At 35.7% G+C, this 24,780-nt stretch overlaps 1 protein-coding gene across 1 annotated transcript; it reads left to right on the top strand.

Annotated features, from left to right (window-relative positions):
* The first annotated feature begins 4,943 nt into the window (after positions 1-4,943).
* On the top strand, positions 4,944-23,117 carry LOC149793267 (uncharacterized). The gene is made up of 7 exons (XM_089966336.1): positions 4,944-5,221; positions 6,520-6,840; positions 8,459-8,767; positions 10,147-10,188; positions 12,108-12,206; positions 19,964-20,807; positions 22,126-23,117. Exons 1-6 carry the CDS (start codon positions 5,161-5,163, stop codon positions 19,987-19,989), a joined length of 858 nt encoding a protein of 285 aa, XP_089822462.1. The 5' UTR covers positions 4,944-5,160; the 3' UTR covers positions 19,990-20,807; positions 22,126-23,117.
* The last annotated feature ends 1,663 nt before the right edge of the window (positions 23,118-24,780 follow it).

Below are 24,780 nucleotides of genomic sequence, written 5' to 3'. Positions count from 1 at the left end.
CTGATCTCAACAACACATACGAGGAAGCAGACCACATCTTGTTTCTAATTGCAGCACTAGCTGCTAAAGAGGGCTACTACACAATTCTACACAATTCTGATAAGCTCATAAGAAATTGATGTATCCGTTATGTGGTTGGCAATCAATGACTGCATCAGGGCCTCATTGTTCTATAAACGTGGAACAATAGTCCCTGACATTGATTAAATTCTAACTGTAGTAGGGACAACTTTGTTGGACTTCTTAGTCATGCATGCATGTAATCAACGAGACAAGGCAAATATATTTGCAGATAAAGAGTCATTATCAGCCAAATAAAACCCGAGTGTCAACAAAGGAAGGGCTGAAGGGCAGAAGAACATGAAAGGTTGAATTGCCTTCCCAATTAAGCCAAATTTGCTGACGAGAAGGCAAATGATATTACCTATTTTGCGCAACGAAAGGCAATATTCACAGTCACTACCTCATACAATGCAGATACTGTTTACAGAAAGGTTTACAACTGGTCATTTTCTAGGCTGCAATATACAAGTGGCTGCATAAGGACCCATTAACACATAGCCATGTTGGATGAGATGTAGAGTAGGAAATACTCAATGGGGAGGTGCAGCTGGTAATGCGGACTGGACTGAAGTACAGCCGGCAGATCCGTCTATGGTGGAAATACATTCGTGCGACGGTACCCAGGAGGTGGAAACTTCCTGACTGTTAAATTGCCTCGGTTAGGAAGTGTCTTTAAGTGCGCTGATATCTAAGAACGTCGTCACAGTTCCTCTGTAAAAGAGATGGACGAGGGAGATGATGAGTAATATTATTACTACTCTACGAGATTATATCGTATTTTGTTGTCCTAATGTCATCAAGTCCATTCAATGATGCTGATTAAAATTATTTATGTCATACACACACACACACACAAACACACACACACACACACGCACACAAACAGAGGTAAACGGTGCGTAACTGGAACAATAATACTCATTTCCTTTTGTAGGTATCAAATTTCGCCTGATGAATTAACATACACTTTTCTGATAACAATTTTTAGATTAGTAGGTGAACAAAATAAATTGTCAAAGATTATACGAGTAAAAGAGATTGTTTATGACTTGTTTATGAATTTTGTATTAAGTCAAAATTGACTACTAAAGTAATCGCCTATACGAAACCATTGAATATAATTTAATGCTGGTTGTCACCCGCGGAATTGAAGTAGCTTGACTAGACAGTAACTAATTATATTATACTGGCGTAACCAATAACGGTTCTATAAAAGACCGATTCACAAATATTATTAGAAATCATGCTACTGGATAATTCAGTGGTATCGTTTAAGCTTTGGTACTAAGTAGAAGGCGAAAGGTTATGCAGTGCTTTCACTTATGTTCAATCTGAATGGATCCAGACCGTGCCAATAATAATAACTATCCTTCGTCCCTCCAATTGGAAATGATGGATATATATATATATATATATATATATATATATATATATATATATATATATATACAACTGTGTTAATCGGTGTCACATTCATTTTAGAATTTCGTTTCAGAACAGTAAATCAATATAGTATCCAAAAGAAATAGATGAAACTTTAAGGTCACGCTGCCATGAAGCTAGAATGGGACTGGAACACAGACCATTATTAATTTAGTGTAGTGTGTGTAGCCTTGCTACGGTGCCATTAGAGATTATGATGCATATGACTGTTCCCTCATAAATGAATGTGGAATATATGAATGACTGTGGATAAAACAATGCCATAAACTAATATATTTCGTTAAGAGAGCATTTATGTGAAGTAAAACGTATTGAAATAGCCTCGATATTCTTATTATAATTTGTTATTTCCTAGGTGGCCGAAATAATTGGACATGAAAATAAACTGATGATATTTCCATCAATTTGCAATAGCACAGCGAAACATCTGAACAATTTAAAATTATATATAAAGCATACTACGTTTGGTTTAACATTCGTGGCCTGTACTATTACACAGAACATGTGCACCTACATTTGAGAAGAGTATATAGCTATCTTCAAAGCTGTACGTATAGAGTGGAAATAGTTTATTGGTCGTCATTGGAGACCTACCATCCTTAAATAATCGAAAGTATTCACTACTGATGAAAGTAAAATTTGCTTGCGTCTTTATATTAAATCTATTATTTAAAATCTGTAGTGGATTGCATTTATAAAAAAGAAAGATGAATGCTTTTAAGTTGTAAAATAAGAAACGGATATAGTAAAACGTCTCTGAAGATCGGAATCGCTTAAATAAAATATATGGAGGCCATATGACAATGCCTATCAAAGCGAATTGCGATAATGTCCTTACTACTGGCTTTCTTCTTAGTGGTAGGATAGTCAAATGAAGGTCAGTTGTGTGTTAATTCATTGGAATACATGAGGCTATTTACAATGCTTTGGACCAAAGAGCAATAGCCACGTAGCCACCTCGAATTCAAAATCAAACTAATTTTGCCACACCATTTCCTAATCTCGGGTGTTGCATTGTCTTGTTAGCATCCAATAGTACTTGAATTTTTGTAAGCGAGATACATGGTATCATAATTGCTGGAAAATATACCGGGAGTTATTTTATTCTTGACAAAAGAGACATGTATTTCGTAAACTATGATATAAATGTGAACTTTCGGACTGAATTTTAATTATCGAAGTGAGCTTGAAATTACACCTTGTTTTGAGAAACTCATAACCTCAGCTCATATATTATTATTTTGAACACCTTGCAATAACAGTAGGAAAATTGTAGATTTTTTGTGAAAGTCAAACTCAGGGTCCGGAATAAAAAGCCTTGAGCACATTTGTTATTCTCAATGTCTTAATTTAAGACAATGTCAATCACTTTAGTTGAAATAAATGAACACATTCTAATGTATACAATTAGTTATTTTTATTTTTTGTTTTCGTACAGTGGTTTTAATTAACACAGGGATATTGTGCGTTTATAATATTTTGATTTAATATCAAGATAATTGGAGATTAACAACTTATCGCCCAAATTAGAACCAATAAACAAAATATGTTTTCCTATAAATTTAAAAAATCATTTATATTGTTAAAATTTCAATTTCCATATTTTTGTTACTGTCTATTTGGATATGATGTGTTAATCTCCCTCTACTATTTTTTCTATATAATACATCTCTACTCTTGTTATGTGCACAGCTTGAAATTTCATTTCCATTATACTTCTTCTATTTAATGGATTCCATTGTTTGATATTAATTGCTTTCACTTCCTCTCTCTATTATATCTACAGTTGATGTATCATGTGATGCATTGCATGCATTGCATTGAGTTTTGTTGTATAATAGACGGCTCCGATGGCCTAGTGGTTCGAGCGTCCGCCTCGGATGTGGTTTGTCGTGGGTTCGATCCCCGGTCTTGGTACTAACAACTGCCTCGTTTGGAGATCAGCATTAGGAGGTTAGTGTTAGGACTGCTCGGACTGGTGTCAGGATAATGTTACTGGGTAGGACATCATGCTACGTGTTTGCGGCATGGTGCCCAGTACTGGACATAAAAAACTGCCACAATGCAGACATCGCAGCGATATCACTGAACAATTGTTAAAGCTACGTTGAAAATCCAAATCACACACACACACACTCATGCTCTATTTTAATTATATTTTACATTAGTTTACTCAGTAAAAGGACATTACGAATCTAAATAAATTTCCCTGTCATAAACTATGAAAATATCCATTATTCATATTTTAATAGCTTATTGTTTTCGTCTCTCATGTACCAATCAAATGTACATAGCATACAACTAAAGTGCAAGCCAATAATTGTCTAACATTGGTTTATTGAAAACACAAAACATATTGCCCTGAATTATGTTTATAATGGCATTTATAAATTATGGGAGTGAAAAAATAATATGTGTAAAAAATATATGGATCACATGTTACAACCATGCATCTGTTTTCGAACACAAAAAATAGTTTTTGGTTGATAATTAATTAATTACACATACACTAAACATTGCCGCGCTTTCAGCGATGTGTAAACAGTAATATCAAGCGATATGTAAGTGGTGTGACGGAGCATGATGTGTCACATTAGCCGTTTTATCATTTCACTCACGCCTACAATGATTTTCTTCTTTGAAACCCATTCACATTCCTCTGAAGTATTTTTGACTTTCTAGTTTCAAACAGAAATACAATCGGTGAAAATCCAGCCCTATTTGATCGCTTTGCGAATAATGACAATATGTATTTTCCTGTCAACTGCTGTATTCCATCAATGTAAAATTACGTCTCTAGGATGTGATGCAAAAAAAAAATAATGGTAGTAGGTGTTAACTAGGTGTGTGAACATATTCTCTGTCTCTGTCTCTCTCTCTCTCTCTCACACACACACACACACACACTCAGTCACACATAGAAAGCGCACGCACTGCTTATAATCCACACTTCAAGCAACATACACATGATCCTTCAGTGTGGGACAACATATTTGTTTCCTTTTCAATGCACGTGAACTTACTCTTAGAACAAATCATGAATGCGCACCGATTGCGATTGTTATGAATCAAGTTGGGGGAAATCTGAAAAACTATTTTTTGACCTGCCGTGATAATCAAAAATGTAGTACATAGGTGAAAGTACTACACTGTATCATATCCTTCAGATTGATTGTTCCTTTCTTTCAACGTCTTAGGTTTTCCTGCACTTGCCTTTACTTACAAAAGAACTCTAATGCAATATTCAATATAACAAAGACCTTCTTTCCTCATTAACCGTCGTGCTAACAATTGTTTCCTCAAGTGACATTTGTTCAATGTATTGTTGAGCCTTTATCCGTTATCAGGGTCTTCAATTCCTGTACAGGATAAAATATTTGTATAAACAACTGTGAGTGATACAATTTCCTTTCCAACGTTAATCTCACAACATTTTAACTTTGTGTGATACTGCAGTGGAACTAAGTACGAACTTGTTTATGAATGAAACATATAGAATGTAAACAAATACTAATTTTTACCATTTACTATGTGCATGTCTGATGTCTCCGAGAATCAACGTTCTTGCCGGCACATACTTCACTACTCGTTGATATTTGTAAATACCGTCTTACCATTGGAGCACTTTTTTGAGTCACGGTTGAGTGTAAAATCATGGGTAGTTTAATCAAGATATCGGCTGTCCTTATGTTGTGTGGAATAGTTCAAGCTAAAGGTGAGTAAAATAGAAATGTAGTACAATATACGAATGGTTTCCGAAACAGTATTACATTTACAGTATTCTGTGATAAAAAAATAACTGCGATTGCTGAATTACATATTGAAGGCATGTAATAAAGGTAACTTAAAATATACATTTTGAACTACAAATTAATGCAATAGAAAAATGATGTGTTTAGATATAATGTATTATAAAGTAACAAAAGTCGAAACATTCTGAAAAATCATTTTGGAAGACCCACATTGAAGCTAGCATCAATTTAAAGAAATATTGATAATACTATTTTGATATGAAATAAATATTAACCCCACACATTAATGTCTTATAAGAAACACACTCAATTTACACTTTGAGAAATATCTATTTCGCACATGGTTTGAAAAAAATAATATCTGCCTGTACTTGAAAAGCTGTACAACCTTCCTGGCCCAATCTAGTCCCTTCCCCTTCTCTCTCTCTCTCTCTCTCTCTCTCTCTCTCTCTCTCTCTCTCATATATATATATATATATATATATATATATATATATATAGAGAGAGAGAGAGAGAGAGAGAGAGAGAGAGAGAGAGAGAGAGAGATAGATAGATAGATAGATATATGAGTGTGTGTGTATTGTCTTCAGCGGTTGAGAAAGGCCTTGGCCACTTCGAGTGTTTGAGACCCATAAGACCTAGTTGTATTGCAATTGGGAATGCGAAACCAAAATCATAGCATTTGTCATATGGATATTTAAAATCCAACTAAGTACGCAAAATGTATCTTTATTCTTTCCAGAATTGATTTTCTTTAAAAAATAAGCATTTCGAGACACCTTAGCGGTTGAAAGTGATCCTAGAAAGAAAGAAAAAAAAAATGCATAGTTTTCTTAAGTTATAATTTGAGTAAATGGAGGTAAGTATTTGGATCTATGAAAGAGTCAAAAGAAAGGTGTGCGAAAATCATTCATATATTTAATCTGATATGAACTTGGCATAATTTTAGTCTCTTACAAATGTTCTTAGGTAATGTAAGATCCCTATTCCATCGACATTGAATGGATAATATATCCCCAACTGGCATATGTGTATGTGTGCATGCATTAATGTATGTATGTATGTATGTATGCATGTATGTACGTATGCAAGCATGGACGAACAAAGCATAATTGAAGGCATGACCTTTTTTGTGTTTAAATTCCTATCTGAATGATACTACTTGTATGATTATGTTTGTTACGATGTGAAAAGATAACGAAATTATACTGTTATCTTGTTTTTAGCATATCTTACAATATTTATAATCAATTTTTTGCAGATCAGCTGACAACTATTCAGGGAAATAATGCAACCGTTAATATTGATACACATCAAACGGATATAAATACTGCCCTAGAAATAAACTTCTCTGGTTACACCAATAATCTACATTTCACTAATGTGCTGCTGTACAACCCAGGGAACGGTCAAAAAGAAAACATTTCTATTAACAGTAATTATACAGACCGAATACAAAGAATCGTCTGGAGCAATGTTAGTATCAGTTTTCTGCTACTAAATGCAAAATTCAATGACAGCGGAAAGTATACAGTAAGGTCAACTTCCACTGAGAAAGGGAACACGAGTGTTCTTGTTGCAAGTAAGTATTCCTTTAGTATCAACAGTAACAACTTGTCAAAACTGTATATGTATACTACAGCAGATTGCCAAACAACGGAACGGACGTAAACACTTGGATCTTAAGTAGGTAACAACCCATCTTGATAAGCCGGACGCAAGTAAATAATACTAGTCAAAATAATTGTATTTTATCTAATCGTAATAAATATTTTTCTTAATTCCCGCTCATAGGTGGATGACGATCCATCCTGGCTTTTATCTTAAACGTATTATGCATCATAATATCAACTTCACTAGCCTGATTAGAAAGATAATACAAGAACGCTTATAAACCCACCGTGTTTTATATAATTAGCTACAGACATTGAGAAATGCGAATTATGAATCCATTAGATTCATTTTTTATCTCGTTACGGAAACTTTGACACATCATTTGTTATTCGTAATCGCCTAATCCTTCACGATTTATTGTCATATGTTTTATACGCCTATTCAGTGTTCATGATTTCGTGTATAATATATAAAAAAATAGTGCGCGTGTTCAACTGATGACAAAACACGAAAAACATATCTTGTGCATGAACGCAGGTAGATAAAGTTTGTTATATATGTAATATAAAAATGAAAACTCGAATTGGGTTAAAGAAGAGAATCATACGGTAATGAGCATCTTCTAGAAATAAACAGAAAGTGAAAGGAGAAACAAAACTAATACATGTTTTTCATCTGTTATAGACATGTAAGACCTTTTTTAAACATTATCGCAGGAGTAAGCCAAGATACGGATAAACGAATCCCTGCAATGTATACCCAAAAGGAAAACATAAGTGAATTACGATTTCTAGGATATTGACTCCTAAATGTATCAAATACTAAAACTACATTTCTTCCAGAAATCAGATTTAAAATGATTATGTAAACAGTTTGCTGCAATTATAATTCTACGTGTGGCATCAACTGCCAGTGTTATGTTGGGTCTTGCTAAGATTGTGTGTGCTTCTCTGTTTGATGTTGCTTCGTTTTTTGTTGGGGTTGGAATGAGGCTGGTAGCAAACAAGGGATGGCATTGCCTGCACTATATGACTTAGAGGTTGAACAACTAGGTCAGCTATTATTTATAGGTTCATGATTGTAAACTTCCAAGGTGTTTACCCACATGATTTGGTGTTTGATTGTTTATTTACGCCATTTTATTTAGAACAATTTCGGTGTCTGGTAAGAATATCACGCATATCGTTATGTATTCATAGTATAATAGTGGCTGTCTGTATAGAGTTAAATGTGTTACGACGAATACTTAGTCTCTTAGATTCATAATGCGAATGAGTGTATGATAATTATTAAAACTCATACTGACTGACTCATATGATAACTAATCGTAACTAATTAATCATGCATACCATACTTATGTGTGGGTTATATATATATATATATATATATATATATATATATATATATATATATATATATATATATATATAAAGTTTTAAATATATTGTAAATTTCTTTGATCACAACACACATTAAGTCAAGCCATGGCATTAATTATATTTGAAATTATTTGGAAGTAAATACATCTTTCATACAAATATTGAAGGCCAAGGACATTTTAATGACCTTATTCGTTCTGTTTACAGGTCGCATACTGAAAGCACATCCAGAGCAACGCATTACACTTTCATTCATATTTCCTAAATTAAACACGACTTCGGTTAAGATCGACCATGCCACTTTGAAATATATCCACACTGTCCTACTTTATAACGTGACTGAAGAAGATTGCACCTCTACAGATATTGTAATAGCGGTAGTTATGGAAAAATGTGCTTTGAAAACAGGAGAATTCTCCTTCACCTTTCCAAGCATATCATGGCTGAACAAGGGAGGTTATTTTGCATGGGATGAGAAAGGACGCCTTTTGGATTCTATATTCATTGACGTTGAAGGTAAATGTATGACATACAAATTTATGAAGATATTGTCTGTACAAAGAATTTTACATAGATGCTATTCTTGCACTGGAACTACGTAATAAATTTTCAATGAGGATGTTGGTGGTACATACTATTGTCATTCAATAGAAAAAAATGCCGATAATCTCCGTACGCGAACACCTTTATATAGAATAGCTGACCAATTTTACAGCCATATTTGATTTCATCCGACGAAATAATACAGTTGCTTTTTAGGAGATCTAGAATATTTTCTGTCACAGTTTACTGCTATGACATCATTTAGACATTGAATAATTAAAGATGATTTCGAAATTAAAAGATTTACAAAATAAATTTTTCTATCCAGACTGAAAACAATGACGCCCCGTCCGGTCTTAGATCATCAGGCACGAAATGCAATCGCACATGCAATGTGAAGATATTTTATTGTTAAATGCCGTTGAAAGAATTAAGTATGTAGACTGTGATGGAAATTTAATTTCCTAGTTTTTCTCTCTCGCTCGCGCTCTCCCTCTCTCTCTGTCTGTCTCTCTCTCTCTCTCTCCAATGCATCAGAGGCAGAATATGTAGAAATCTGTCGAATAAGAGAGAACCAGAATTTGAGCGTGTTTAAAGCAGTTGAAACTGAACTTTTACCAAGTAACCCTACAAACGCTTGGATCTTAGTAGTGGTTTGTATACACTTTTCATGGATATATCTACAGTGTACCAAATAAAAACGAAACAAAATGCACTAGGCGGTCGAAACTGAACGGTAACTGTCTTGGTTAGGATGCACAAACACAGTAATCTATTTCACGCAATAGTTTTTCATATATAAATACCTTTAATTGGGTTCTAAACACAGATTATTTCAAAATATGAAAATGTCATGAGGCCTCTATTATCACATTATTTCTCTCTTTGTCTCTCACTGTGTTGGTTGGTCTGACAGCAGATTAATCGATCGGCATTGAAAAACAGGGACAGTAAATAACAAATAAATTTATGGCAAGTCTCCGCAAACCAACACCCTTCTCCCTCGCTATTTTTATGTTCGTTTGTCAGTACATCCGTTTCGCCAAAGTCTCTCACACTTTATCTCTCTCTCTTCCATTATGTCTCAATCTCTGCGTAAAACATACCTCATGTTTGGAGACGTACATGAGAGCGAATGGGGTGAATTACATGTTTAAGAAGCACAAGTTTAATAAAGGTTCACAGAATCTCTCTTCTGTTCATGAAGTGTGCATAATGCCAGGATACGGTTGTAATACATATACGTTCGATGAACTGAGAAAGAAATCTTGATTGCGTATTTTGCTGAAAGGATATGAACGGTTTTATCTTAGTGTATCGTCTGAATCTGTAAATATTTGTTTTATCTTCAGAAAATAATCAGTCTGCAACATCCAGTTCCAACACAGTAAAAGGTAAGCTGTAAACGTAAAGCAAATTATTGAGTAGAATGGCTTCATCTTTTCAGCATAAGCAATGAGATAAAAAAAATTAGTCATTCTTTTATTATATAATTAATTCATTAACTACATAATCTGATTAATCTGCATGTCTTTGATAATTTCTTACTATTGTGTCCTTCGCGAACGATAATTTAGCTAGATACTAAAATGTAGAAACATGCTTTTAAAATTTGTAATATAATTGCAGGTACAAGAAGCACCTACGCAATTAAGGTCAATAATATAAATGTAATTACCGTCATAGAAGAAACTGTATATCATTTGACAGAAGGAATTATTTCGTTGGATCAGTCATTGAATAAGTACATCAATCAATTCATGTATGTATGTACATATTGTCGATGGTTTTCTAACTGTAGAGACGTAGTCGTTGTAGATACACATGACCATGCATCATGCTATAAGAACTGCAAAATACAGAGACAGAGACTACATCGTATGAGGCTCATTACAATATAAAGATAGAACATAAACCCAGTGATGGATTGTTTCAGTTGATTAGAACAGATAAAGGCCTTAGTCAGGCGGTAGCCATGATGATTAATTTGGCAGAAAAGTCTGAAATGCTGATGAAATATCGCTAAATCCTGGGACAGAAAGATTCAACCAATAATCTTATTGGCGTAAACATAGAATATGAGCTAGGAAAAGCATTTTATCTTCCCAGATATACAAATAATTTACTGGCTATATCTCATAGTGTCATATTGTAGGCTTTGGTCCGAGAATATCACGATTTGAAAAGAAAAGTTGCAATTTGCATTCTCACACATGCGCTAAATAACATGGAAAGTGATGCAAATAATGCAATTTATTGTGATCCGTCTATTGTTAACCAAGAATCCTTTCTGTGTAAGATTATCTTCAACGGCTCCTGCTGAGCCCATGACTCATTATCCATAGTAAATGAAGCCCTCGCAAAGAATCAATATATGTCATGTTTTCCTGGTAGTGTTTCTGTTCAGTCCATAGTCATATAATGTCGACTTCAAGAACAAACTTAAAGACCTAATAATGTTTCGTACCTTAAATATTTTCAGCATGTTTTTTATGTTTTCTAATTTCATGGTCTTTGTTTTATTTAATCATATCATTGTATGTTTTTTTTTTTTTTTTGTTATAGGTGCGGTCTTATGTTGTAAAGCGCTTAGAGCTTCTAAAGATAAGGAGCTATACAAAGTCCTCATTATTATTATTATTATTATTATTATTATTATCTTCACAAAACGATTCATCAGGTATAGGTAAAGAAAAATAAATGCGAATGAAAACAGAATAGCTGCATCGTTTTTACCTTTGTACTGAGTAATAATAACTGCAAATATGAATAAATCCGATCGATGTCAGTAAAATATTTTATTATTGGGACCTTCGCGAACGATAATTAATCTCAGTAAATAAAGGTATAAAAATCATTCATATAGCATGTAATAGGGATAAGTGAGCATGTTTCTTACCGCAAGCATACATTTTGTTTTCTGCATGTGTGATATATTATTTATTAATCGGATCTTTGTTCCTTGCTAATTACAGGAAGTAGTTATTCAAATAAGGTCACTTATATAAATGTAATAAGCTTAATATATTAAACTATTAATAATCTGATAGAAGGAATAGTTTGTACGGACCAGTCATTGAATCGGTGCACCAATCAAACTATATGTGTATATCCATGTTTGTCTATATGTTTGTATGTATGCATATATGTGTTTTTTTCTGTATATGCTTGTATGGGTCTCTTTAAATGTATGTGTCGGCATATCCGTACGGAAGCATGTATGTTTTTCGGTATGATTAATTATAGTATGATTGTATGGTTTTGATATTATATATTATGTCTGCAATACTAGTACACATTTATTTCCTTACAGAGACGACTGGAATTGGACTTCTAATCTCTGCACTAATGATAACATTACTATCGTCTTTCCTGGTTATCACTGCCTTGCGGAAACATCGAACATGGAGAGGTATATTAAGAGTTCATTGTACTATTTTTCCTCCAGAACATGAATTCGTGAAAGATGATATTTGATTAACACCATAGATGTGAAATATTGTTCCGAATTATGAGACAGCTCTGCAGTGTTAATATAGAGAACTGGATAATAACATTGGTAAGAATGCGTGAGTACTAATAAAGTGGTAAACTCGAACAAATACGTTCAACAGTAAATGTTATAAAATACAAGTTAATATTCAGACTTTAACATCACAAATCATTATTTAAATGTCTCTAGTTGTAATGGCTGTGTGTTATTTTTGTAAATAAAATATTTAATTTGCCAAAATATAGATGTTCCTTACAGTGAATTAAACTAATTTGAATTGAAATATTAATGAAAAGATTCTAAATGAGATGGCTCTAGAATATTTAATATATTACGTACTATATGGTTTCAATCATAAGATAAAAGAAAAACACTAACTTAAGAAATAAAGTTAAAACTCATTCCGAGACCCACTACCCCATCATCATCATCAATCACAAAGCATGAACCTTGTCATTACGTGTAAATCATCCATCTCTAGTTGAACGAGGCATCTTACCAATAAGTGACTTAAATACTCTGTCCAGTCTATGGAAAGGAAAGGAGTAAAATTAACATAAATATGGTTTTGCCTGTTTTGCAAAGAATGAGCTTTTCCAACCTCTCGTTTTGGAAACCTGGACTCAAGTCTTTAATTTAAGTTGAAATTGTTGTCTTACGAGTCAGTAATGGTAAGAAGAAATCAAGAAAAACTCAACGGTCATTGTTTCTAAAACATCTCAATCTTGTTATTTTGAACATGGCATTAAATTGACAGATAAAACGAAATTTGTGTGGCAAACAGAACATTTTGAAACCAATCCGTATTCTGTTTTAACATTTATTTGTCCAAAATGACTCTTACGACTTTTTATGTCAGAAACAACGTGACAGAACGAAGCAAAATCATTATGCTTGTAAAATTTATCAAACAATTTAATTATCAGTGTTATAAAAAAATTTAAGACGAACATGTATTATTAAGAATTGAATCTAAAATAATTCAGAAAACATTCTAGTAACGTCCACAAGGATGAAAAGTTCCGTACAAATTCCAACAGTCGTGACGTGTCAAAGTGGCGTTATCCGGAATTTCTTTGAATAAGGTTTCCATAATATTTCCAAAACAATATTGTAGTCGAACGAGCACTTCCTATTTCCACTGAATAATCCAAATAAAGCTTAAATTTCTAAGATGTAGAAGAACTTACATGATTTAACTCACCCAATGTGACTTATGTTAGTTCTTCTAAGATACCACATTTCCATCCTGTCCAATGGGAAAGTCCAAACTTCATCAACATATTTACGAATAATTTTATTATTAGCAACTATAAACATATACATTCATTTATTAAGCCTATGCAATATTACCTTCATTAATATCTTGAAATAAAACCTAATAAAATAGGCGAATTCCAGCTATAGATAATCACTACAATTTGTAGTCATGAATACAAACTTACACAAATTTAAGAAATACAAAACAATCATATAACAGTGATAAAAAGAGTAGCATAGGAGAATAGCGATATTGATTAAGCCATGGAGACTCGCATCCGTTCTAGTTGCAGAAAAGCCATGGGGATATATAACGAAAGATTGTGATGGTCTATTCATAATTAGCTTTTGGTCACTAGTGTGGATTCTAGTCACCGAAACCTTTTGACGACTGACATTGATGAAGGTTACCACATGTCTTGTGACATGACCAACACCGTGTGAATTGTTACTAAAGCACTTCAGCTGCCCTAAGGTTTATGGGTCCACGGTCGCATCGACGTGTTCCATACATTCCTGCTTGGGTGTTTCGAAGAAATTATCTACATGCAGAGGGCTATACAGCTATATAGTATCCTATATGGCCATATGTGAAAGCGTTAATGCTGATAATTAGTACTTGCTAAGGTCTCTGTGACCAATGCGGATCAGGCAGATGTTCAAGGTCACCGAAAGTAGGCGGTTGAAGTTTGTGTCTGGGTCGTCATAGTCTGTCTCGCCATAAGGTTCGTCGTAGCTGATCAAACTATAAGCGAGGCCATCGTCGTCCAAGAAGCCCCAATTATCTGAAACGTGCTAGTCCTGTTCCTTAAGACATACAATGCAGGCGACTAGGTCCCTTCGCTCTTACTTGCCAGGTGTCCTTGCCTAAATCCTTCACATAGCTACTGCCTTGTTGTACACATAATGCCCTTTACAACTAACGGGACGCTGCCTGGTAAGTTAAATACAGAATGCGCACCAGCACCGCTCCACTTTTCCCTGTGTTGTCTTTGTATGAAACAAGTCGAGACCTTCAGAGTACATCGTCTACTCATAAGAAGATGTTGCACTGGGGTCAAATACCAGTGTTGAGAATACACACAACTTTATTGCAAGAGGGTGAAAGACGGCACGCTATGCAATTCAATGTGACTTTCCATCAATATTCAGCATCTCCATAACCTAAGGTGCTATCATAACAAGTTCCACTCACAAGTTACCCCGACGGTCTTTGACATCCCGCCAAGTTCGCTGTTTAGAGCTGAGCGTATTTGCAGGTGGCAGTCTGGAAGATCGTCCTCAACGAGCGGGACTAGTAGTAACATTAATTATATAGCAAGGCCTGGTATTTTAGCGAAATTTACGAGTGCTCCAGCTTGCTTGTGTTTACTATCTCCGCATTTTTGTTGCAGTAATAATCGTGACCACTTTCCCCATAGGCACCCTTTCGTTTTGGTGGTCAACATAAGCATGTAGAGACTGCGTTTCTGGCCGAATTGGGGTGACAAATTTACGAAAGGCCCGCTTAGCCTACTCTCTAGTATGTTGCCTATATAACGGCTTCTATCCGCCTATGATCGAACCATCGACATGGAGACCATTTAGGATGATTGACTCCTCCAAGCTGCCCGACTCCGGTAGAAGCAAAGATATATCCAAGCCAGGGTTTATGTCAAATTCTTTGCGTAGTTATCGAACATATCTAGTTCATTTGGGTCTCGGATGTCAAATATTTTGCAGTAAGCCGCAAGCTCGACCACATTGGTGTATTTGACGACATCAACCAAGACCTCAGAAAGTGTTGTTTGTATTTGAAAATCTCCATGGCGTGCATGTAGTGAGCCGTCATGTTTCTAATTAACGCTGACTTCAGCAGCATACCGAAGATCTGGTCTAGCGTCTTCAGTATCTCGATGGACTTGTAGTCGTAAATCGGACTGTCATTTATTTATGCAATAGGAACATGGAGTTAGCGGTAGTGCAGTGAGTCAGCGTGTATCCGTCATATATTGGTGGCCAGTAAGGACAACGGCGCAAGGATATACAAGTTGAAGTAGTTATGGTGGGCGTGCATCGTTCAGAACACATCTCAATTGGTGTTACTATTTTGCGAAGTGTCTAAGCTACCATGACTTCCCGCTACACGCCGGGTCTCGGCACATGCCAGTTCGTCGCTGGTTTAAACGCAGTAGAAGTGTTTAAAGGGGTATTGGCAAGCCACAACATTTTTAGATTGGGGAGGTAGGTGGGAAGGGAGTCATCATCGCAAGCTTTTGCAGTATTGTTGGCGGCCCTTGCCACCCAAGGCCATCTTATCAGCAAGATAGTCTACTGCGCCAGTCTCGCAAAGAAAAGTGATATCCGTAGCCATGGACCAACAGGGGAAGATTAAACCTGCTTTGTGCGTAGATTTCAACACTGCAAATTACTCTCCGTAAGCATGATCAACCTGCATCATGGCAGCATGGCAGGCGTTCCAGTGAGCTTTCACACTTTATCTGACCTGCGATTATAACGTATCATTCTGAACCTGGTGGTCTCCAAATCGTATTTTCTACAATGGCGACAACCACCTTTATTATTTGTCGCCGTCAGCAACGTACGGTCATACATGTATGCAGTATGTCCTGGTAGTTCGCGACTGGGAAAGCGTTGTGGCTGAAACCCAAGAAGTTCAGGACCTGATATCCCACATAGTTGGCGTCTTAGTCCAGTAGGATCTCCTCGGTCAGCTGTTTGTTGCGGTTGATGCTAAGGCTAAACTCCATGGTACATAGGTTGACAAACATAGCGGGGTTTTGTTCATGGTTATTAAACTCATCACATCCGAAAGTCAGCAAAGACGTACTGGGGTATGACCGTGTTCCCTAGATGCGTTTATTTATCAGGAGAACTAGTCGTTGACCGCGTTCTTTTGGGCTAAATTGATCCTGATTTCTCACATTAATTTTGTTGATTTCGCTCCTTGACATGATAAGCTTTTGGAGCGTCACCCGACCAGCAAATTAACGATTCAGAGTAGATCGTGGCCGTCTTCGGTATTTTTATGCTTGTTAACGCAACGGTGTATAGGCGTTGAAGATGTACTTGCTCCCTTGCTTTCTTAATTTCATTTCTAGTCATCAAACGTTCACCCTGACCTGCTTCTTTGAAACTTCGCCTTGGTTTTGCCGAAGCATTGTTACCCCGGCCCACACTTTAATGTTAATGTGTATGTATGGCCCTATTAATGCGCTCTAATCAAACGCAAACGCGTAAAGAACTTTGGGACTTCGCGTGCCTAGACTGGTGTAGATCTGGAGCTGGTAGAGGACCACGTTTTGCTCTTTTCCGCAAATTCGGGATGTGGTTCGTACCGCCGGTGAACATGCATTCTCGCTGATCTGCATGTTCTCGTTAATTTCTACAGTGCTCTCTTCACGTGAAACTTCATAGCTTCTGGTTTCAGCGACTAGTTACTGTGTATGTCTCAAATCTTGTCCGTGTATTCAATGTCGACACCCAAGGCATAGCGTTTTGTCGAGTCGTACATGATAGCGCCAATAATGATTACCAGTTTGTCTCTCTGCTAAGAGCCACCCACTATAACCCGATCCTTGGCAGGATTTGCATCATGGCCTAGTCATAGAGACTGTGTTTATCAGGGTATGTAATTCAGCTGTTGCGCTCGTTGGCTCATGACCGGTGCAAATCATGTGTCTTGCCTCCACGTACCCACAGCTTAAAATCTAGATGATTCTGATGATGTTCTGTCTCAATGAAAAAGATGTCTATAATTTTTAAAACGGCTTCGCAGTTCATACTGGGAGAGTTGTAGTATTGGGGAGGGTCTGGACCGGAGCTATCAAATGAGTTGTCAAGTACGTTCTAGAGCACGTCCGTTTTCAGGCGGAGGTCGTAATAGTGTCCCAGTGTTCAGCACCAGAAACCATTAGAACTATTACCATGTGCATCTATTCTTCCCTCTCAATGCCAGTGCAGATTAGACTACTGTAAAAGGCCTCGACTGACCTCTGAGCTGCTCCTCGTCGAAACACTACCAGCTGTTAATAAACTAGTACGGGGCACACACCTTTTGCGGTGATCAGACTGACATAATTTCCTATGAAACTTCTTGTTATGCAGCACGCTTCCTTGGAGAGGTTGGCTGCTAGTTTTTCTGGGCTGTTATTAAGGAAATGGAAGTTGTCAGTAAACTGCAACTACCGCAGGGAAATAATCATGAATGTTCTACGTTGTTGGATATGAAGCTGACGCTTTCCTCAGAGACAGTATCGATGATTTCCATGAATTGTTTGTGAATCTTGACCAATATTTTAGCGTCCTCAAGGATGATGTGAAACTGGTGTTTGCCTGCCATGTGGACCACGCTATGGTAATTGCCGGTGATGCATCAGTAGACTTTCACCAAATCCATACCTAGGGCCTTCCCGCAGATATAAAAGTATTTAGTTATCTGGACAGACCTAATGTTGGCCTTTCTCAAAATTAGTCTTAAAACTCTCAAAATTAGTTTCTTACGGGTTTGTCAAGACGTACATGCATTTCAAGCAGAAACAGCCAGAGATGCATCTTTTTTAACCACCTGCCTTTTTCACATACCACTAGTCATACGTGTTTGATCTAGTAGACTAGTGACTTTTCGTGGCATTATCTTTCAATTAGTACAAGAGAGGCAGGTCTACGACGTATGATCTTGCTTGCTCGCTAATTTGAGATGGGTAGAGATCGTTCCCTCAAGCAAAAACTCTGGCCACGTTTCTCATGTTGAGGAGTGCGCATGTTAACACGTTAGAAATCAATACATAGAAATCGTACCCATTAAACTTTAGCTGGCCCTTGTGTTGACGGTTGTCATTGTATTCCATATTGATTACAGACTGTCGCAAAATACAATTTGTCATCGGGATTTATCTCTACCTTTGGGCGATGTAGCGAAATGTGAAGCTCTACTTCCACACACCTATCGAAGTGGCAGCCTGAGTCTTCGTGCATGTAAATATAATGCGCTTTTAAATCTTGCCTTTGACTGGGAGACAATCAGCATGATCTTCGGCCGTATAACGCTGGTGATGGGACGAGGAAATACACTGTGAAATTGAAAGAATTCTGCTTTCTGAGTTGGTCTGCCAGCTCGAGGCTGAACTTCACGCCTCGTAGTTGCTTATCTTCAAGGGTTCCCTGCCCATCGAAGGCAACGGCATCAAGAATGGCGCTGCGTTTGCTTCAAGGCTGTGAAAAGAGTGTACCAGGTGGACTTTCACAGATATGGTGACTACATCCCTCCGCTTTACTTTTGCACGTGTTGCTTGCAGTCCTGCCTGTCTCCTGAGGTTGATTTTGGCTATTCCCGCCTCGGAGGTACAGCCTGGAGCCTCATGGATGGCTTTCGCGTCGGTTCTTGATTTGATTGAGGCGGTATTCTTAACTGCCTGTCTCTGGCTGTTAATACTGCATCCAGCATTCCATCCTATTTGATCTCAGTGATCTACCACTCTCGGAGCAGCTCCTTCATTCACACAATACATGGTAGTCCATTGTAAACCATATGTTGTCTATATTGTTCGATACAGATCATGCAGAGAAAACAATCTCTTATTCCACACTAGAATTCACCAAGTAAAATCTGTGCATTGTTTCCCCGCCTTTGCTGCTATCTGTTTCAAACGTGTTGCTTTGCTGACACTCAAAAAGCAATGGCAAATGTGGTGTACGGCGCTACCACCGAAATTGAATTTTCAGCAGGGTGATACTGCCATTTCAGTATTGCCTCTTGAGGGATCCCCTTTAAACACATGTCTTTATGACCCAATTTCAGACACGCGCACACCTTCTTTCCGCAGCAAACCATGTATATTCAATGTAATATTATCAAATGCCTGCATGACTATACAACACGACAATGTACCTCTAACTTGCTGAGTATATCGCAATATAGGCGTGCTAACCACTGAGCCTTCGTGTGCGATATCGATGTAAGTCACCAAATGTTTCCTACGATTAGTATCCATGCTTAATCGCAAAAGTTGATTATGTGCATACGTAACACAATTTGTAATTAATAGTCCTACACATTTCCATCTGAGAAGATAAACCGCTCTCATTACTATCCGCCAAAGGTTTTCTAGTACTATCAAAAATGACAGTTACCAAATGTTTTCCACATCTCTATTTCACACGTTGAATATGTGAGGCGAAAATACTATTTTACACCTGCAATTTTTGAACAATATTTGCTGACGATTTAGTGTTGACGTTACCAATACAGTTACTATTCTTGAAATATGTCCTCTGAAAATGGTTTGATGTTTTGTTTGGTGTTGTATTTTATTCTGGTAAATGGTTGGAAATTGAATTCAAAAATTATAGCTGACACTCATTTGATAGTTGTATGCACGATTTTCTTTATAACACCTTATATTTTGTCATTTAAGTAAAACAACCACGACGCGGAACCTGACACACAGGAATGGAAATCCGACTGTCGCTAACAATTCTCGAAGTGAATGCCAGAACTTGAAGAAAGCTCTTATTTCGGAAGAATTTCGAACAGTTTCGACGAAGATTATTTCAGAGAATCATAACAATTTAAAGGACAATAAAATCCAGACCAAAGTCAGAATGAACGATAAAAATAGTTACGCAAAAGGGTTCGCTTGTGCAAAGTCATCAATGAGAACTGCATGCAAATTGCAGTCAGATTCCAAATGTTTGTTGTCAGAATCTGCTCCTGTAAATGACAATGGGCAGGAATATGATGAATTGAAAACTGTCTGTCTGACGGACTGTACCTCGAATGATTCATGTCTGTGTTCGAATGCCTTAGGTAATAACGGCACCGAAACTACAGCTGACTCTTCCATTGAATACGATTACGTGATCCAGCATACCTTTATGACCTTACGACCACCTGCACCTGATCCAATTGTAACGATGAAAAACAAGAAGCAAACCAAAACTGAGAAATTCTTATATTCTTTGAAAAATGTTAACATAAAACCCTTATCAAGAGTCCTTCCATCAACTTTTTATATGCAAAACTGGAAAAAAAGAGATCTAAGAAGACTCAGCATACAGGCCCCATTGTTGAGCTAAGAAGCCTTGATATGGCCAACATATTATCTCCGCCGTGCTCCATTGAGATAGAGAACTCATTGACAAGAAAAATTATCGATTCTCCAAACCTGTCCAAATACCGGGAACGTCAAAAGAAGATTAATGCAAGGTGCATCAGCTCGCATTCATGTATGTTCACGCAAGAATCATCTAACCTTCAAGGTAGCTATTTACGGATATTATCCTATTTGTTTTTGTATCTCGTTTCAAACTCCTAAATGTAAGGTTTCGTTCAAAACGACTTTAAAACAAATAGCTCTAACGTTATACAGAATACAAGAGGAACTGCCGAGATAATGCAGATATTCTTATCAATAACAAACCTCAGGAGAAGCAGACTGTGTTTTGTAATTAAATCCTTTAATCTTGTTTACATAGTGGAAACTGATAATTAAATTATTGACTTGCCTCTACGTACAAGCAGATACTTTTACGGGTATAAAATCAAATAATAATTAACGTTTTTTGCAGAAATACGTTTGTACATAAATTATATGAAACTTACCTTAGCTACGTCTGCAGCGAGTCCTAGAATCCCATCTGGTTAAACGTCATATTTTCCTCTGAATTGAATCAATGGTACATACGATGTTTGCAGTGATGCACCTTAAATTTAAGCTAAAGATGCGCATCTGCAGCAATAATGTACACTATCACTAAAATATGAGAACAGTTAAACGTAATAATAGTAATTTTAAAAAAAAATATAAATAGAAGGAATTTTGTGACTCTGACGTTGAATATTCTCTCATTAGTTGTTTTACATGTTGTTCTAAAGGTACCTCTGCCATTATCTGTGACTGTCAACATAAATAGAAGAACATTTTAATGCACTTTATCAGTCAAACATAAGCATTGTCTATCTTGTCTTTGTACAGGCTGATTACATTGCATTGTATTAGCCCAGTTAGCATAGACAAAAGCTGAGGACTCTGGCATTCGACTGATAACAATAACAAAAACAATGCCAGGCTAAATAATGTTTATCTGCATATTCTATCATTGGGTGCTTTACATACTGTTCTACATTTATCACAGCCATTATCCGTGGCTGTCGACATAAATAGAACACCATTTTAATGCCCTTTTTCAGTAAAAAAAATAAACCTCGTCAATCTCGTTTCTCTATACAATGGTTGCATTGTATCCTATTAACCCAGATAGCTTAGCAGAGTTCATAGCTCTTGCTATTCGACTGATAACAACAATAAAAAGAATGTCAGGCTACATTATGTTTATCTATTTGGCTACATAAGTTATTAACTTTGCTTTTGTTGTTAATCATATCGGGGGAAAAAGATTGTTTAAGCAAAACAACTGATGCTTAAATCATTCATTCATTCATTCATTCATTCATTCATTCATTCATTCATTCATGTAATGGACAGTTTTTGCACGGAAAGTATAAACTTTAACACGCATTGCAGTTTTTAGCATTTAGCTTTTACTTTTTACTCCAAATTATTGTTTACTTCAACAGATTCTAAAACCAGAAATTTGTACCGGTGCTGGAGTTTTAATTATCCTCGAAATGAGTGTAAAGAAGCATCTGGAATCACAACAGGACATCAGAGAAGCCGATCAGAAGATCCTTTATCATGGAACCTGCCGAACAACCTCAATGTCCCAAAGTCGAGGAAGAGTTCATGAAGAGAATGAAAGACTGTCATAATTGCCTTTAGCTACTAACCATTGCAATTGAAATGGAATGGACACAAATAAACAATGACAGTTAAAGAAGGAAGGACGAGACGAAACGATTGATGGAGCTGATAAATAGTTCAGACCCTTTAAAACACATTGATTTGTACTGTATCATCGCGGTAGTCATTCCTGGTTTTTGTTGGCTTGAGCTAGATAACAAACAGAAAAATCAAGCACAAGGAAGAGAGAAAGAAAGAAATGAGAGGACCGAATATAAATAAGACTATAAATTGAATCCCCAACTAAATTGTTTTATACCTTTGTATATTATAGTGTGGAAAAAATTTCGGTCCAACTTTGAAACTTCATTTGTTCATGAACCTTCAATTAACCATGTTTCAAATTGGTGCACATTTCAAATATATTTCGAAAATAATTTTAGTTCCAGACTAAATTTCATGTTATAATTATTTAGCCATGATTAAATTGTAGAGCAGATTTCGTAATGTTTGTACAATTATCAATCATTTTGGAGATAATATTCCTCACAATATATTCAGGAGTTAAATATTATTTAGAATAATGTGGACATCATTTTTAATATAATATCTCCATAGGACCCGCCAAGTGTAGGAATATCATGTGTTCCCTTAAATTATGAATTGATCTTAGGTTTATATTGGTACAAATGAATCAGGAAATAAATGAAAATGTTGGCCGATTTTTCAAACAGCGTACAATGGATTTTTATATTGCAGTAAGTGAAGTTTCATCAGAATCCTATATATCGATATATGTATGTATGTATGTATGTATGTATATATATATATATATATATATATATATATATATATATATATATATATATATATATATATACATGTGTGTGTGTGTGTGTGTGTGTGTGTGTGTGTGTGTGTGTATATTGCACTCCAAATGTATATTATTCGAACCATGATATCGATATATGTATGTATGTATGTATATGTGTGTGTGTGTGTGTGTGTGTGTGTGTGTGTGTTGCACCCCAAATATATATTATTCGAACCATGAATTTACTTTTCGCCGCTAATGAAATCGTATTTAGAGACAAAAAGTATTGTGTTTCATCTCGGAGAACAAACCATTGAAACCGAAGATTTGATGCAAATAAAATTATATTCTTCATGAATGTTAATATTTTGATCGACAATATACATGTTTCTAAGCGACCAAATTATATAATAATTGGAAAGTTGGTGTTCTTTTATGTGTACTCATCATTACGTTATTCCGCTGCTTTACAAAGCACTGAGGAATTTTATTCGAAATTAATTAGTTTCGTCGAGCCGAAATAAACGCTGAATCGTATAATAGATTTATTTTCGCTTGATGAGTAAAATGATTTCTTCTATAAGAAAGCTTTTTAATTTCTCGTAGATAAATATATTTTTATTCAAAATATTTTTTTATCTAGAATACATTTTCTGTCGCAAATGAAACTAATTTCTCCGAGAAGAATATTATGAATGTTTTTCGCGATTCAAATTATGTATTTTTCTGTTGATGATATGACTGAATAAAGTATATATGCCTCTGTCTATCTATATATATAGTAGTATATAGAAGTTTTCCAGACTTTAATAGTATTTGTTTTGTTTTATATTGTGTAGACCGTAGGGGTACACCATACTATTTTCAGTATTTGGGGCCCTGGAAGGCCTTAATCTGGCACTGTTTATATTCACCATTGATATATGTAGATCAGAGACAAAAGGAAAATGTACAATTTACACTGCTCTGATCAAATATCACTTTCTTCCTTATCATATACGTTGAAATATATCGATTGTTTTCGTTGTATATATGACACCAACTTAATGTGTAATTCGTTGTCTCTCTGTGTCTGAAGGAAATGGAAACTTTTGTTTATTCAAGACACAATTGTAACACACGGTCATGCCTTGTGTTAGAAGTTAAATGTCAGAATTCACTTGGAAATGTTGGAAGCTAAAGTTCAATCCTACGTCATGCAATATATTTCTCCAATTTCTATATTTCTCTATTGTGTATGTATCGGAATGAGATTTTAGTTTATGTTTTATTAAAGGATTATGCAACAACTGGGATTATTGTCTGGTTATTTCTGAAACCACACACAATAAACAAATATTCATTGATTTCTATGGTTATTGGGTCTTTTATCAAATTGTCTCATTTTCCCCTCAATCTCACAATCTAATTCGAAATGGGCTGTTGTGTTGTTGTTGCACCTAAAAATAAGTACATGTTCAAAAGAGAAAACCAAGCTATTAATTAAAGATCAAAGATCAATTAATTTTTTCATTGGTACAATATCTGTTCGAGTATAACGTTTATATCCAGTAAATATAATGTTTTATGAATGAGTAGGCAGGACACATAACTTGATAAAAAGTATTTAAACTCACAAAAACTAACATGTGTGATATCAAGAACTATCAATCTATCCATTAATCTATCTATCTATCTA

This window comes from Sinohyriopsis cumingii, chromosome 8 (genome assembly GCF_028554795.1).
Source record: "Sinohyriopsis cumingii isolate HCF-2022 chromosome 8, ASM2855479v2, whole genome shotgun sequence".
Classification (NCBI taxonomy): Eukaryota; Metazoa; Mollusca; class Bivalvia; order Unionida; family Unionidae; genus Sinohyriopsis; species Sinohyriopsis cumingii.
This window is presented reverse-complemented; position numbering and strand designations above follow the sequence as displayed.

Bases quoted from the DNA above. Each gene is read 5' to 3' on its own strand.
- LOC149793267 (XM_089966336.1), top strand. From the start codon at position 5,161: ATGGGTAGTTTAATCAAGATATCGGCTGTCCTTATGTTGTGTGGAATA. The intron at 8,768-10,146 runs GTAAATGTATGA...TTTTATCTTCAG, and splicing joins TATATTCATTGACGTTGAAG to AAAATAATCAGTCTGCAACA. The intron at 12,207-19,963 runs GTATATTAAGAG...TTGTCATTTAAG, and splicing joins GAAACATCGAACATGGAGAG to TAAAACAACCACGACGCGGA.